Raw genomic sequence first — 18,223 nt, 5'->3', positions numbered from 1 at the left:
CAGGGATTGAACCCAGGTCTCCTGCATTAGAGGCAGACACTTTAACCTCTGAGCCACCAGGGAAGCCTAATACTGCATAGGAACACGGAATGTTAGGTCCATGAATCAAGGCAAATTGGAAGTGGTCAAACAGGAGATGGCAAGAGTGAACATCGACATTTTAGGAATCAGCAAACTAAAATGGACAGAAATGTGTGAATTTAACTCAGATGACCATTATATCTACTACTGTGGGCAGGAATTCCTTAGAAGAAATGGAGTAGCCATCATGATCAACAAAAGAGTCTGAAATATAGTACTTGGATGCAGTCTCAAAAACGACAGAGTAATCTACATTTGTTTCCAAGGCAAACCATACAATATCACAGTAATCCAAGTCTATTCCCCGACCAGTAATGCTGAAGTTAAATGATTGTCTAGAACTAACACTCAAGAAAGATGTCCTTTTCAATATAAGATGCTAGTATGCAAAAGTAGGTAGTCAAGAGATACTTGGAATAACAGGCAAATTTGGCGTTGGAGTACAAAACGAAGCAGGTCAAAGGCTAATAGAGTTTTCGCAAAAGAATGCACTGGTCATAGCAAACACCCTAATCCAACAACATAAGAGCAGACTCTACACATGGACGTCACCAGATGGTGAATACCAAAATCATATTGATTATATTCTCTGCAGCCAAAGATGGAGAAGGTCTATACAGTCAGAAAAATCAAGACTGGGAGCTGACTGTGGCTCAGATCATGAACTTCTTTTTGCCAAATACAGACTTCAGTTGACTAAAGTAGGGGAAACCACTAGACCTTTCAGGCATGATCTAAATCAAATCCTTACAATTATACAGTGGAAGTGTCAAATAGATTCCAGGGATTAGACCTGATAGATACAGTGCCTGAAGAACTATGAATGGAGGTTCATGACATTGTACATGAGACAGTGATAAAGATCATCCCTCCCAAAAAGAAATACAGAAAGGCGAAATGGTTGTTCAAGGAGGCCTTATGCCGGGGTCCAGCCCCCACAGGATCCAGGGAAACCCAAAGGAGAAACAGCGTCAGCAATTGATTTAGAGAGAGAAGGAAAGAATGTTATAGATAAGAAAATAGAGGAGAGAAAGAGGCTGATATTTCTTGGTTTACATAGAAAGCCAATAAAACTCCGAGACAAGAAGTTTGCCCTGTTCACGGACGCCACAGGTGCCCTCCCGGTCTCCCGAGGGAGTGAAGATGCAGAACATCTTCCAGTTCAGGTCTTAGAAACCTGGGCAGATAAGTGAATGCAGGGAGCCCTCATGCTCCTAGGGATCAGCCTGAAAAAGAGAGGGAGAGGGAGAGAGAGAGAGAGAGAAAGAAAGAGAGAGAGAAGAAAAAACACGGGGTGACCAAGCTTCTGCGAGGCCCAAAAGCTTTATTTTTCAAAAGGTACTTTTATACCTTGCCTTATACATAGAGGGAAATGAAAGATGCAAGGTCATACAGAGTCAGCCCAAACATTTCAGCAGTTTTGCCCTTATCGAAACCAGGATTTTTCTGCATACCTTTGCCACAAATGATGTTGTGTACAGTATCTTCTGGCCTTGGAGGCCTGTGAACATTTTATGACCCTCTTTTGATAAAGGCTGCTCAACCAGAAAACTTATTTTCCCTCAAAGTGTTTTTTCTTTATATTTTTAATCTATGTCAGCCTCAGAAAATGCCAAAGAGTTACGTTTTTCACAGAGCAAAGGTACAGTGAGTTACAAGAAAGAACCAATTAGCTCAAAAGTCTGATATGTTTAAATTCAAGGCTACACTTGTTTTTCTTGCATTCTCACTATGTTAACTAATGCACTCCCAGGTGCACAGTGGATAAGAGATACGGAAACTTAGCAACAAGCATTGGCCCAATAATGAAATCCTACATCAGCACTACTCTAATAACTTTTAACTCTTTCAAAGGCTCTATGTTTTAGGCTTTCTGTGCCTCTCACAGTTGGGAGGCTGTAAATAATCACATGTGTAGCTGTAAGAGTCTGGATATACCTGCCAAGCAAGCTAGAATGCTAACAGAGGGAGTTTGATTTGAAATATTCCTCTCATGTCCAGGAGACTTATTAGCTATAGCCCTAAGCTGATTTTCTCCAGAGAAAATTGGTCAGGGTTAGCCCCTGTTAATGTCAGAGGAGTTGGTGAAAGTCATGAAACAGTAAAACAGACAGATTCTGGTTTGGGGGTAGATGCTCGAGAAAGCCTAGGGAGCCCCTTGAGTTCTGAAGCCTTGCTTAACTGTTCTCTTCCACATGACCCTGTCATGGATGGGACCTCCCATGGCAGCTCCCGGCAGTCTTACAAATAGTTGAGAAAAGAAAAAATGTGAAATAAAAGGAAAGATATACCCATTTGAATGGAGAGTTCCAAAGAATAACAAAGAGAGAGAAGAAAGACTGCCTCAGTGATCAGTGCAAAGAAATAGAGGAAAACAGTAGAATGGGAAAGACTAGAGAACTCAAGAAAATTAGAGATACCAAGGGAACTTTTCATGCAAAGTTGGGCACATCTGTTAGGTCCACCTAAACAGAAGCAAAAGATATTAAGAAGAAGTGGCAAGAATACACAGAGGAACTATATAAAAAAATCTTCATGACCCAGATAACCACAATGGTGTCATCACTCACCTAGAGCCAAACAAACTGGAGTGTGAAGTCAAGTGGGCCTTAGGAAGCATCACTACGAACAAAGTTAGTGGAGGTGATGGAATTCCAGTTGAGCTATTTCAAATCTTAAAAGATGATGCTGTGAAATTGCTACACTCAATACACCAGCAAATTTGGGAAACTCAGCAGTGGCCACAAGACTGGAAAAGATCACTGTTCATTCCAATCCCAAAGAAAGGCAATGCCAAAGAATGTTCAAACTACTGCACAATTGCACTCATCTCACGTGTGAGTAAAGTAATGCTCAAAATTTGCCTTCAATAGTACATGAACCATGAACTTCCAGGTGTTCAAGCTTGTTTTAGAAAAGGCAGAGGAACCAGAGATCAAATTGCCAACATCTACTGGATCACCAAGAGAGTTTCAGAAAAACATCTACTTCTGCTTTAACGACTATGCCAGAGCCTTTGACTGTGTGGATCACAACAAACTCTGGAAAATTCTACAAGGGATGGGAATACAAGACTACCTGACCTGCCTCTTGAGAAATCTGTATTCAGGTCAAGAAGTAACGATTAGAACTTGACATGTAACAATGGACGGGTTCCAAATCAGGAAAGGAGTACGTCAAGGTTGTATATTGTCACCATGCTTATTTAACTTATATGCAGAGTACATCATGAGAAATGCTGCACTGGAGGAAGCACAAGCTGGAATCAAGATTGCATGGAGAAATATCAATAAGCTCAGATATGCAGATGACACCACCCTTATGGCAGAAAGTGAAGAGAACTAAAGCACCTCTTGATGAAAGTGAAAGAGGAGAGTGAAAAATTTAGCTTAAAGCTCAACATTCAGAAGGCTAAGATCATGGCATCTGGTCCCATCATTTCATTGCAAATAGATAGGGAAACAGTGGAAACAGTGACACACTTTATTTGGGGGGCTCCAAAATCACTGCAGATGGTGACTGCAGCCATGAAATTAAAAGACGCTTGCTCCTTGGAAGAAAAGTTAAGTCCAACCTAGACAGCATATTAAAAAGCAGAGACATTACTTTCCCAACAAAAGTCTGTCCAGTCAAAGCTATGGTTTTCCCAGTAGCCATGTGTGGATGTGAGAATTGGATTATAAAGAAAGCTGAGAGTCAAGGAGTTGATGCTCTTGAACTGTGGTGTTGGGGAAGACTCTTGAGAGTCCCTTGGAATGCAAGGAGATCCAACAGTCAATCCTAAAGGAAATCAGTTGGAAGGGTTGATGCTCATGGTGAGACTCCAATACTTTGGACACTAACGTGAAGAACTGACTCATTGGACAAGACCCTGATGCTGGGAAAGATTGAAAGTGGGAAGAAAAGGGGACAACAGAGGATGTGATGGTTGGATGACATCACTGACTCAATGAACATGAGTTTGAATAATCTCCAGCAGTTGGTGATGGACAGGAAGCCTGGTATTCATGGGTTTCCACAGTGTACCCCATGACTGATTGACTGAACGGAATTGGAAATAAAGTAACTGACAAATGATTAATCTCCAAAATATGCAAGCACCTCATGCAGCTGAATATCATAAAAACAGAAAACCCAATCAAAAATTGGGCAGAAAACCTAAACAGGCATTTCTCCAAAGAAGACCTTCAACTGGATAACAAATACATGAAAAAAGTGCTCAAAATTGCTTATTCTTAGAGAAATGCAAAACAGAACTATGATGTATCATTTCACACTGGTCAGAATGGCCATCAGCAAAAATCTACCAACAATAAATTCTGGAGAGAATGTGGAGAAAAGGGAATCCACTTGCACTGTTGTCGGGAATGCAAATTGATACTGCCTCTATGGAGAAATGTATGGATATTTCTCTTAAAAAAACAGGAGTAAAACTACCATATGACCCAGAAAATCCTACTACTGGGCATATACCCTGAGGAAACCATAATTGAAAAGACACATGTACCCCCACTGTTCATTGTAGCACTATTTACAATAGCCAGGACATGGAAGCAACCTAGATGCCCATCAACAGATGAATGAATAAAGACAATGTGGTACATATGTACTATGCCATATTACCCAAACATAAAAAGGAATGAATTTGAGTAAATTCTAGTCAGATAGATGAACCTAGATCTGTTATACGAGTGAAGTAAGTTAGAAAGAAAAAACAAGTATAGTATATTAATACATATATATATATAGAATCTAGAAAAATGTTACTGATGAAACTATTTGCAAGGCAGGAATAGAGACTCAGAGAACACATTTATGGACACAGTGGTATAAGGAGAGGGTGGAGTGAATTGAGAGAATAGCACTGAAATATATATATTCAGTTCAGTTCAGTCACTCAAAAGTGTCTGACTCTTTGTGACCCCATGAACTGCAGCATGCCAGGCCTCCCTGACCATCATCAACTCCCGGAACCTACCCAAACTCATGTCCGTTGAGTCAGTGATGCCATCCAACCATCTCATCATCTGTCGTCCCCTTCTCCTCCTACCCTTAATCTTTCCCAGCATCAGGGTCTTTTCAAATGAGTCAGTTCTTCACATCAGGTGGCCAAAGTATTGGAGTTTCAGCTTCAACATCAGTCTTTCCAATGAACACCCAGAAGTGATCCTGCTTGAATCTCAAGAGTCTTCTCCAACACCACAGTTCGAAAGCATCAATTCTTCGGCGCTAAGCTTTCTTTAGACTCCAACTGTCACATCCATACATGACTACTGGAAAAATCATAGCCTTGACTAAACACACATTAGTTGGCAAAGTAATGTCTCTGCTTTTCAATATGCTGTCTAGGTTGGTCATAACTTTCCTTGCAAGGAGTAAGCATCTTTTAATTTCATGGCTACAATCACCATCTGCAGTGATTTTGGAGCCAAAAATAAATAAATAAATAAAGTAAGCCACTGTTTCCACTGCTTCCCTATCTATTTGTCATGAAGTGGTGGGACCAGTTGCTGTGATATTAGTTTCTGAATGTTGAGCTTTAAACCAACTTTTTCACTCTCCTCTTTCACTTTCATCAAGAGGCGCTTTAGTTCGCTTCACTTTCTGACATCAGGGTGGTGTCATCTGCATATCTGAGCTTATCGATATTTCTCCCGGCAATCTTGATTCCAGCTTGTGCTTCTTCCAGTCCAGCGTTTCTCATGATGTACTCTGCATATAAGTTAAATAAGCAGGGTGACAATATGCAGCCTTGACGTACTCCTTTTCCTATTTGGAACCAGTCTGTTGTTCCATGTCCAGTTCTAACTGTTGCTTCCTGACATGCATACACGTTTCTCAAGAAGCAGGTTAGGTGGTCTGGTATTCCCATCTCTTTCAGAATTTTCCACAGTTTATTGTGATCCACACAGTCAAAGGATTTGGCATAGTCAATAAAGCAGAAATAAATATTTTTCTGAAACTCTCTTGCTGTTTCAATGATCCAGCAGATGTTGGAAATTTGATATCTGATTCCTCTGCCTTTTCTAAAACAAGCTTGAACATCTGCAAGGGCACAGTTCATGTATTATTGAAGCCTGGCTTGGAGAATTTTGAGGATTACTTTACTAGTGTGTGAGATGAGTGCAATTGTGCGGTAGTGTGAACATTCCTTGGCATTTCCTTTCTTAGGGATTGGAATGAAAACTGACCTTTTTCAGTCCTGTGGCCACTGCTGAGTTTTCCAAATTTGCTGGCATATTGAGTGCAGCACTTTCACAGCATCATCTTTCAGGATTTGAATTAGCTCAACTGGAGTTCCATCGCTTCCACTAGCTTTGTTCATAGTGATGCTTTCTAAGGCCTAGTTGACTTCACATTCCAGGATGTTTGACTCTAGGTCAGGGATCTCACCATCGTGTTTAACTGGGTCTTGATGATCTTTTTTGTACAGTTCCTCTATGTATTGTTGCCACCTCTTTTTAATATCTTATGCTTCTGTCAGGTCCATAACGTTTTTGTCCCTTATTGAGCCCATCTTTGCATGAAAATTTCCCTTGGTATCTCTGATTTTCTTGAAGAGATCTCTAGTCTTTCCCATTCTATTGTTTTCCCCTAATTCTTTTTTTTTTTTAATTTTTTATTTTTTTTAAATTTTAAAATCTTTAATTCTTACATGCGTTCCCAAACATGAACCCCCCTCCCACCTCCCTCCCCACAACATCTCTCTGGGTCATCCCCATGCACCAGCCCCAAGCAAGCTGCACCCTACGTCAGACATGGACTGGTGATTCAATTCTTACATGACAGTATACATGTTATAATTCCACATTGATCACTGAAGAAGTCTTTCTTATCTCTCCTTGCTATTTTCTGAAACTCTGCATTCAAATGATTATATCTTTCCTTTTCTTCTTTTTTTTTTGGCTTCTTTTCTTTTCACAGCTATTTGTAGGGCCTCCTCAGAGAGCCATTTTGCTTTTTTGCATTTCATTTCCTCGGGAATGGTCTTGATCCCTGTCTCCTGTACAATGTCACGAACCTCTGTCCATAGTTCATCAGGCACTTTGTCTATCAGATCTAGTCCCTTAAATCTATTTCTCTCTTTCACTGTATAATCATAAGGGATTTTATTTAGGTTATACTTGAATTGTCTAGTGGCTTTCTTCAATATAAGTCTGAATTTGGCAATAAGGATATCATCATCTGAGCCACAGTCTGCTCCCAGTCTTGTTTTTGCTGACTGTATAGAGCTTCTCCATCTTTGGCTGCAAAGAATATGATCAATCTGATTTTTGTGTTGGCCATCTGGTGATGTCCATGTGTAGAGTCTTCTCTTGTGTTATTGGAAGAAGGTCTTTGTTATAACGAGTGTGTTCTCTGGCAAAACTCTATTAGTCTTTGTCTGCTTCATTCCATATCCAAGGCCAAATTTGCCTGTTTCTCCATGTGTTTCTTAAATTCCTACTTTTGCGTTCCAGTACCCTATAATGAAAAGAACATCTTTTTTGGGTGTTAATTCTAAAAGGTCTTGCAGGTCTTCATAGAACCATTCAACTTCAGCTTCTTCAGTGTTACTAGTTGGGGCATAGACTCGGATTACCATGATATTGAATGGTTTGCCTTGGAACAGAGATCATTCTTCATTTTTGAGATTACTGTGTAAAATAGATAGCTAATAGGAAGTGCAATGGCACCCCACTTCAGTACTCTTGCCTGGAAAATACCATGGATGGAGGAGCCTGGTAGGCTGCAGTCCGTGGGGTTGCTGAGGTTCAGACTCAACCGAGCGACTTCACTTTCACTTTCCACTTTCATGCATTGGAGAAGGAAATAGCAACCCACTCCAGTGTTCTTGCCTGGAGAATCCCAGGGACGGGGGAGCCTGGTAGGCTGCCATCTATCAGGTCTCACAGAGTCGGACAGGACTGAAGAGACTTAGCAGTAGCATACAACACAGGACGAGCTCAGCATGGTGCTTTGTGACAACTTAGAAGATTGGAGTTGGGTGGGAGGTCGAGGGAGATTCAAGATGGAGGGGACATGTGGCTGATTCATTTTGATGTATGGCAGAAGTCAAGTCAGTATTGTAAAGCAATTTTCCTTCAATTAAAAACAAATAAATTTAAAAAAAATAAAAATTTTAGTAAAGGTAAATTTACCTAAGTGTAGCTTTCATTTTAAGGAAGAGTATCTAGGCATTGAATTCTATCCTTACAGTTGTAAAACTATGTATTTTTCTGTATCTAAGAATAAATATAGCTTCCTCTTTATATGACAGTTGATAATATGAAAAACTGTACCACCTCCTATATGATAAACAGACAGTGTCAGTAATTATTATATTGGGGAAAACTTGATTTAATCAAATGTACAACGAAACCCATGTAAAAGTAATTATTCTTTTTCAAATTTCATTAATACTTAAGTTATATTGGAGTAGTAAATTCACAAGGAGAGGTCAAAGAGTGATACTGATATAATAAATTCATATTGTTTTTTACAATGGTATTAAAAGTTGTCTAGAAGGGTTTTATACAAAATAAGCAATATTATTCAAAATTATATCTAGTAAAGAGAGATGTTATGGGGAGGGAGGTGGGAGGGGGGTTCATGTTTGGGAACGCATGTACACCCGTAGTGGATCCATGTCAATGTATGGCAAAACAAATACAGAATTGTAAAGTAAAATAAAGTAAAAATAAAATTTAATAATAATAATTCAAAAGAAAAAAAAAGTAATGAAGGTTTGTCACTATGAAAATCAAACCTGACTTCACAAAAATTTCATCTAAAATGAAAGTTAAATCATATATAGAAACAAGTAATACTCCCAGCTCTTATAATAGCCATTTTCTTTTAATAAATTCAAATTAGTAAGAGATTTTCTTTCTGGAATACTAAAGTCTTATGTTTTTGTCTATTTCAGTGTTGGAAGCTTTTTGTTTTATCTTAGTGGTTTAGCTTGTGTTGCATTTACTTGGTTTCTTATATCTAAATGTATTGGATTATGAAGTTAGCTTTAGTCTATAAAGCATACATTTCATAAGGAAAAAAATCTAGAATACATAAAAAAGTTTAATTAAATCACCTTCCTCTATTTCATTATTATGCCCGCATTTTCCTGGCTTTACTTAGAGTGCCTGCAATTGTGTAATTCTCTGTTGAGACCTGAAAAAGAGAGTAATTTGTCTGCATTCTAGCACTATGAAATTAGCCTTACAATAATATGAGGTGTCTAAACCAATTTCAATAGTCATTTACACATACAACTAGGAAAATATAAACTCACGGGAGGAAGCTGGATATACAGTTCATAATTCAGGCTACAAAATTAAATAGTTATCAACATATCATAATAACTAATTTTTATTTATTGATATAATTATATTTCCAAATATACCACTTTTAATTTAATTTTAATAGGAAAAAAGCACTTTATGCATATCAAAAATTGTATAGTATACTAGTTAAAAGCACTAGATTTGGAGTCAGAAAGATCTGGGTGCAAATCCCAGATCTGTTATTTGCAAGTTATGGGACTTTGACCCAGTTACTTTACACCTCTAAACAGTTTCCTCGTGTGAAAAGTGGGAATAATCAACCTCATAGGGTACAGAATAATAAGTGTGTTGCCTGGCACATATTAAGTACTTAATGGAAGCTAGTTGCTGGTATTATTTTGTTTGTATTATTTTATAATTAGTATTATTATTACTATCATTATCCCCTTATTGGCATTTTCTTTGAAAAGATATTGAAGAAATAATTAGTGTTAAAGTATAATTTTTGAAAAGTCATGCCTTTTTGCAATTTTTTAAGGAATCTCCACACTGTTCTCCATAGTGGCTGTACTAGTTTGCATTCCCACCAACAGTGTAGGAGGGTTCCCTTTTCTCCACACCCTCTCCAGCATTTATTGCTTGCAGATTTTTGGATCGCAGCCATTCTGACTGGTGTGAAGTGGTACCTCATTGTGGTTTTGATTTGCATTTCTCTAATAATGAGTGATGTTGAGCATCTTTTCATGTGTTTGTTAGCCATCCGTATGTCTTCTTTGGAGAAATGTCTATTTAGTTCTTTGGCCCATTTTTTGATTGGGTTGTTTATTTTTCTGGAATTGAGCTGCAGAAGTTGCTTGTATATTTTTGAGATTAGTTGTTTGTCAGTTGCTTCATTTGCTATTATTTTCTCCCATTCAGAAGGCTGTCTTTTCACCTTGCTTATATTTTCCTTTGTTGTACAGAAGCTTTTAATTTTAATTAGATCCCATTTGTTTATTTTTGCTTTTATTTCCAGAATTCTGGGAGGTGGATCATAGAGGATCCTGCTGTGATTTATGTCTGAGAGTGTTTTGCCTATGTTCTCCTCTAGGAGTTTTATAGTTTCTGATCTTACCTTTAGATCTTGAACTACCTTATGACCCAGCAATCCCACTGCTGGGTATACACACTGAGGAAACCAGAATTGAAAGAGACACATGTACCCCAATGTTCATCACAGCACTGTTTATAATAGCCAGGACATGGAAACAACCTAGATGTCCATCAGCAGATGAATGGATAAGAAAGCTGTGGTACATATACACAATGGAGTATTACTCAGCCGTTAAAAAGAATTCATTTGAATCAGTTCTGATGAGATGGATGAAACTGGAGCCAATTATACAGAGTGAAGTAAGCCAGAAAGAAAAACACCAATACAGTATACTAACACATATATATGGAATTTAGGAAGATGGCAATGACGACCCTGTATGCAAGACAGGAAAAAAGACACAGATGTGTATAACGGACTTTTGGACTCAGAGGGAGAGGGAGAGGGTGGGATGATTTGGGAGAATGCGAATTCTAACATGTATACTGTCATGTAAGAATTGAATCGCCAGTCCATGTCTGACGTAGAGTGCAGCTTGCTTGGGGCTGGTGCATGGGGATGACCCAGAGAGATGTTGTGGGGAGGGAGGTGGGAGGGGGGTTCATGTTTGGGAACGCATGTAAGAATTAAAGATTTTAAAATTTAAAAAAAATTAAAAAATAATAATAAAAAAAATTAAAAAAAGAAAAGTCATGCCTTTGAGTAACATGTCAAATGTTTTGTGTAATTCATTAATTAATGTGGTAACTCATAAGGTATTCAAATTATTTCAAAAAATCTTTGAAGAAAATACGTAAAAACACTTAGGAAAATGGTGAAAAATGCTGTAAAAATTGTTCATAGATGCAAGAGTAGTTAGTATCCTATAGAGAATAAAACAGTATTTGGGAGGGTCATCATTTGGGGTTAGAAATTAATTCTATCTCTATCAAGCAAAATTTATTTTATTGTTATGTATAGGAATCACAAGAAAATTCAGTTTTCTACAACTTAATTTCTACACTTATAGAGTTGTAAAATAGTCTTGTCAGTAGAAAGTCAAAGATGCACACTCTATGGAATTAGATAATTCTCATTTCCATGTCCTAGACAATATTCCTGAAACTCTTTTTCTACTCAAACATCAACAGCTTACTATAGGAGATTCATCCAGTTAATTAAGATAATCATTTAAATTAAAGTTTTCTAAAACCATCACATAAACTTATGATGGCTGGGTCAGGGATTACCATTTCTATAGCGTTGATGAGAAAACTGTGGCAAAGAAGTCAAGCAAATTATCCGTAACTACACCAAGTGGAGGACTAAGTCTATGACCAATTCTCCTTACTTATGTCTGCATTTATTTCCACTAGAATATATATACTTATAACCAAAGTAAGGAGAAACCAAAAAGCAAAAGAGAAACACAGCGGGAGAAACAGGTGCTGTTTAATTTGAAGGTGATGTAGTGGTTAACTTTTTCTTTAATAATTGCTCCTGGGTGTCCTTACAGATAATAACCAAGGTGACAATTTTCTTTCTTCAAAAGATTCTACATTCTTCAAACCTCTCTTATTAATCAAGCAGTGTCCAGATATTATTAACATTAACCAGATTGTTGAACATTTATTATCATGTATATGCAGAAAAATCTTGGGCTCTGGATGCCCATCTATAAAAGAATCCTGTGAGCCCTGGTTCACCAGTCATACATGTGTGTAGTTGTATGAGTGTACTCTGTTAGATGAATGCAGCATCAACTAATAATAGCAATTGTGTTGAAGATTCAGCTTAGCTAAAACACATAGCTGTGGATCTTTAGGTTGTGGGTTTCAGTATAACATCATAATTTAAGGTGAAATCCTTCATGACACTCAACAATATGTGGTGGATATTGAGGATATCTTAATTATTGTTGATTTGAGATATTATTGAAAATATTACTGGATGTGAAGACCAAGTTCAAGTGAAAGCTGGGGTTATATGATTTAGATTATGATTAAACAAGGAAAAACAGAAATCAGATGAGTAATACAAATATAAGGAAATTAACAGATGGTAATAAATGAAAATATCTTTTGTAAAATAAATGTTTTCACTGGAATTTACAAATAGGCCAGTATAAGATCAGAGAAAATTTACACATATAACTGTATAAGTTTTTTTGTTCACTGTGTTTTTTTTTCTTTTTGTCTATTTTTTATTATTTTTTTAATTTTTTTATTTTTTAAATTTTAAAATCTTTAATTCTTACATGCGTTCCCAAACATGAACCCCCCTCCCACCTCCCTCCCCACAACATCTCTCTGGGTCATCCCCATGCACCAGCCCCAAGCATGCTGCACCCTACGTCAGACATGGACTGGCGATTCAATTCTTACATGACAGTATACATGTTAGAATTCGCATTCTCCCAAATCATCCCACCCTCTCCCTCTCCCTCTGAGTCCAAAAGTCCGTTATACACATCTGTGTCTTTTTTCCTGTCTTGCATACAGGGTCGTCATTGCCATCTTCCTAAATTCCATATAGATCAATGGAACAAAATAGAAAGCCCAGAGATAAATCCACACACATATGGACACCTTATCTTTAAGGAGGCAAGAATATACAATGGAATAAAGACAATCTCTTTAACAAGTGGTGCTGGGAAAACTGGTCAACCACTTGTAAAAGAATGAAACTAGATCACTTTCTAACACCGTACACAAAAATAAACTCAAAATGGATTAAAGATCTAAATGTAAGATCAGAAACTATAAAACTCCTAGAGGAGAACATAGGCAAAACACTCTCAGACATAAATCACAGCAGGATCCTCTATGATCCACCTCCCAGAATTCTGGAAATAAAAGCAAAAATAAACAAATGGGATCTAATTAAAATTAAAAGCTTCTGTTCACTGTGTTTTAAAACTATTTAAACCTTTTTTCTATAATAGAGAAACTTTTTAAAATTTAGTTTAATTTGTTTTTTAATTTTGGCTGTATTGGATCTTCTTTGTTGAACACAAGCTTTCCCTAGTTGTGGAGATTGGGAGCTGCTCTTCATTGTGGTGTGCTGGCTTCTTGTTGCAGTGGTTTCTCTTGTCTGGGAGCACAGGCTCCAGGCTTGAGGGCTTCAGTAGTTGTAGCATGTGAATTTCAGTAGTTGTGGCTCCTGGGCCCTAGAGCTCAAGCGCCTTAGTTGTGACCCATGAGCTTGATTGCCCCATGGCATGTGAACTCTGCCCAGACTTGGAGATCAAACCTGTGTCCCCCACACTGGCAGGTGGATTCTTAACCACTAGGACCATGAGGGAAGTTCTGTTCTCTTCTTTTAGATTTTATTATTATGTATTGGGTTCAAATTTTAGGAAATAATTCCTGGAGAAGATTTTAATTAATACAGATTACTGAGTGCTCTGTCATTTTGCTTACAAAATATATTTGGGGATGAGGAATCAATTTCAAATTAAAATGTAAATAAAAATCCCAGGGTCCTGTGAAGATGAATAAGAACTTTCATAGAAGAAAGAATAAGAATAAGAAAAATAATAAGACTGTGGTCACTGTAACTACAAAGAGTATTAAAACCATGGTAACCATAGTTTATATAACAAAAAGGCAATTATATTCTGATTTACTTAAAATGTGAGCTCTCATAAACAAGATCAACCATCACATGTACAGCTTTGATAAAGAATAAGACAAAAATGTGTTCCAACCATCATACTAAATGGCAAAGAGGGCATTTTTCACATAACGTTGAGATGCCAATGTGTGAAATTTCCTCAGAAAATCTGAGAACTGATCAAAGAAATGCATGGCATTTTTTAAAGGAAATTCACTTTCACTATACTTTGAGTGTCCTCTGGTGGCTGAAGAGAATTCTGTCATAGCCTTAATATTTATTACTCTGATTACATTTGCTGTTTATAAGGTATTTTTACATTTCTTTTTAATAGATAAGTATATATTTTATTAATGTATATTATTTTTAATTTTCACACTGTATAACTTTCTTTTCAATTGTCTGCCTGAACTTCTTAAGGTATGATCCAAAAAATGATTCATGGTCAACTGTGGCACCTCTGAGTGTTCCTCGAGATGCTGTTGCTGTATGTCCCCTTGGAGACAGACTCTATGTGGTTGGAGGATATGATGGACATACCTATTTGAACACTGTTGAATCATATGATGCACAGAAAGATGAATGGAGAGAGGTACTCTCAATTTAAGTATCCAAATTTATATATTTCAGGTCTTAATTCAAAAATTAAAATATATATTTGGAATTTATCCCATTCTCTTCCACTCTAGGGCTGAATAAAATTCTTTTAGTGAAATTTATTGCATGTGCTTTATTTAGCCATAGAGAATTATTAATTGAGCTGTTTGATCATTAGTAGAATCCATCAGTATTTATATAAAGTGAGGACAAGACATTTTCTAAGCTTCATGGACTCATTCCTTTCATAGAAAAGTGAATCAGACTCAATAATCCAAGAGCTTTACTCTCTAAACAACTTTTTATGTGTGTATTTTGACTTGAGAAGCAAGAAATAATATCTTTATCTACAAATGTCTGTCCCTTCTTATTGACTGGTGCCCAGGAGAAAAATCTTTCAGTCTCCTGTTTACAGAGATTCTACAAATTGCAACACTCTTAACTACTAATTAGTCATTCAGGGATTTGGTGCACAGTAAAAGACTGGAATTAAACCCTCTAAAGAGTTCTGGGTATCAACAGAAGAAATTCTAAGGAAAATATTAATATAAGAAGGGGCACAGAAAGAACGTGGGTTTCTATCTCTTTACTCCAACAATATGATTCATTATGACCCTCAGAAATACTCAAGTTCTGCCATATAGTTAGCTCTTAAATTTACAATGGTTAGGACCAGCTTAGAAATGGAAAGAAATATTTAGCAAACAGGGATGTTGGTCAAATATGATAAAAAAATGTTTTTTCTAACCTGTATAAATTACTTTTCAGAAAATTATAGACAAGTAGTTAAAAGATGTAGATTCTATTCCAGGTATTTCACTGTTTCATTGTGTGACCTTGCAAAGGGTGAAAGAGAACAACTAGATAAACAGATTATAACTACTATATCCCTAATTATTTTCATTCATTTTCTTGCTTACCCCTAACAAAAACATTGAAGGATGAGTATTATTAGTTTCAATTTTTTAAGTGAGAAAATTACAAGAGAGGTGAAACTTAACCAAGATCACCTGTCCTTCAAACTCAGATCTACTGCATTTTAAAGTCTATGCTGTCTCCACATTGAAATGTTATCTGGGCTGCATTCTCCATTATCCTTATACAAGATGAAGGCTGGGTCAGAACAGCTGAGGATTTTTTCAGCTCCAATATATTATGCCAAAGATAGAGTTCATTCAAACAGCATTGCTTTCTTTATTTTTGTTTTCTGCATTAGGAAGTTCCTGTTAACATTGGAAGAGCTGGTACATGTGTTGTGGTGGTGAAGCTACCATAAACTATCTTTATCAAAGGGGAGGAAACCAAATAATTTCAAGAAATGGAGTAGGAAGAGAAGAGGAAGAAGAAACATCCTTTCCTTCTATTAGTAATCAAACATGAAATTTCTTGTGTCATTTTAATGTATAGTTATAAATGCTCTCATTTGTGAAGCCAAAGTAAATTTTTGAACATAAATTACATATGGGTGTTTAGTGTATATATTGTTGCAATTAACATAAATGAAAAGCCAGTAGTCTAGGTTTAGCCTTGTTATTTTAAAATGTTAAAAATGCTTCAGGGAAATTGATAGTGACCAAAGTACTGAAGGTTATAAAAGTATGGGTAATTTTAAGTTAGGAGTCTGATAAGTTAAAAATATTTTCTATTAAAAAAAAATAAGCACCCTATCATTTGGAACATAACTAATATAAAAGATCTAAAGCTTAAATTATAACATTTGATTTACAGTAAGACATCATCCTCATATTCAAACAGTATCCCAAATAGCTAAATAGTACCTCACATTTACCAAGAGGTAAAAAATCGGTTAAAAAAAAGCTCAGACATAATTTGTTATGCTGTTCACAGTATGTTAAAATTTTCACAGACATTCTTTTTACAGTATCATCTTTCAAAGCACACATAAAGATTTGGTAATTCCTTAACATGTTGTCTTGTTAGATTTGTTACCAGCAAAATATTATTGTAATTAAACAAACACAATCTATACAATATAGTGGTGACTATCTATCATATTGATGCAAACTTTGACCTTAGCTTTTGAGTGTCAGGACCTCACTTATATAGACATTAATATTATCCTTAAATATTTCTACAAACTCTTGTAACACCTGTCATTGTAAACAAGTTTTCAAAATCAAAGAAATTTTGAAACAGTAGTAAAATTGAGATATTCTGCAATATTAACACATGGAAACACCAAAATATTAAACATCCGTGGTTAATTCTATATCCTTTATGTACCAGTCCATGCTTTTATGTTAATTTTGTATTTATCCAGTAAAGAATGTTAAGGATATATGTACTCAAAAAGTCTTTGAAGTAAAAAACAACAAAAAACCTAACTGGGTAGTATATTTTACTTTTAAATTCTTATTTCCATGTTCAATTATAAAAAATATTTAAGAAAATGTTTAAAAAAAACCTTCTTTATGACAGTAACTTTTCAAGTAAATTACTATTTTAGAATTTCTGCAATATGTTCTTTTAAATGGACTTTGTATTGTAGTATGTGAAACCAACAAATAAAATCCAGAGATGCTTATAAAATGTACTACATTTTAAGTTTTACAAAAGAGCAACATAAACGTATGAAGATATTTGTGCTTTGACAAACTGAATTTAAATAAAATCTATTTCCTCTGGTTATAAAGAGTGTGGCTTTAAATTATATCAAATGCACTTTTAATTGGCCTTTTAATATTTAAAGTTCCAATAGCTAAAATATTTAAATATGAAAAGAAAATTCTCCTGTTTCATTTCTTATTTCTGCCATTCATTGTCTTTAATTCTAAATAAAGAGCTATAGACATTTTGAGTTCTAAGGGTAGAGATGGAAGCACAGAGATGCTATAAACACACACACACCACAGAGTTCCGCTGGATTTTAAATTCATACCTTATCTAAGTCAATGCAGAGGTAGAGTTACTTTTATCTGCAGAGCAAAGTTTAACCTGTCAAGTTAAACTGGAATATGAGCCACTGGGAAAAACAAAATCAGAGGACCTATCATAGCCAGTGGCGAATGCTCCACTTCTGGGACTATATTTAAAGGAAATGAAAACACTAACTTGAAAAGATATCTGCATCCTCATGTTCAGAGAAGCATTAATTACAATGACCAAGATATGGAAACAACCTAAGTGTCCATTGATGGATGAATGGATAAAGACACTGGGGTCTGTCTACCTACCTATCTATACAATGGAACATTATTTTGCCATAACGATGAGGAGATCCTACCATTTCAATAACATGGATAAATCTAGAAAGAATTATGCTGAGTGAAATAAGTCAGAGAAAAACAAATATTACTTTATGATCTCACATGTGGAGTCTAAGAAAAAAGAGAAAAAAAAGCCAAACTCATAGAAAAACATATCAGACATGTGGTTACTAAAGGCAGAGGGTGGATGAAAGAGGAATTGAAGGAAGGTGGTCAAAAGGTACAATTTTCCAGTTAAGATGTGTTTGTGTGTTAGTTGCTCAGTTGTGTCTGACTCTGTGTCCCTGTGGAATGTAGCTTGCCAAGCTCCTCTGTCCATGGAATTCTCCAAGTAAGAATACTGGAGTGGGTACACATTTCCTTCTTCA

At 36.2% G+C, this 18,223-nt stretch overlaps 1 protein-coding gene across 1 annotated transcript in view; it reads left to right on the top strand.

Annotated features, from left to right (window-relative positions):
* The window catches only part of KLHL4 (kelch like family member 4), a 144,966-nt gene extending 127,699 nt beyond the window's left edge, over window positions 1-17,267 (top strand). Inside the window, exons 10-11 of the mRNA XM_018044283.1 lie at window positions 14,452-14,623; window positions 15,845-17,267. Of these exons, the coding sequence (XP_017899772.1) occupies window positions 14,452-14,623; window positions 15,845-15,904 (232 nt within the window). The 3' untranslated portion in view covers window positions 15,905-17,267. The remainder of the gene's footprint in view (window positions 1-14,451; window positions 14,624-15,844) is intronic.
* Window positions 17,268-18,223: the final 956 nt, after the last annotated feature.

The sequence above is a fragment of the Capra hircus genome (genome assembly GCF_001704415.2).
Source record: "Capra hircus breed San Clemente chromosome X unlocalized genomic scaffold, ASM170441v1, whole genome shotgun sequence".
Classification (NCBI taxonomy): domain Eukaryota; kingdom Metazoa; phylum Chordata; class Mammalia; order Artiodactyla; family Bovidae; genus Capra; species Capra hircus.
Note: the sequence above shows the minus strand (reverse complement) of the source record. Positions and strands in the feature narration are given on the sequence as shown.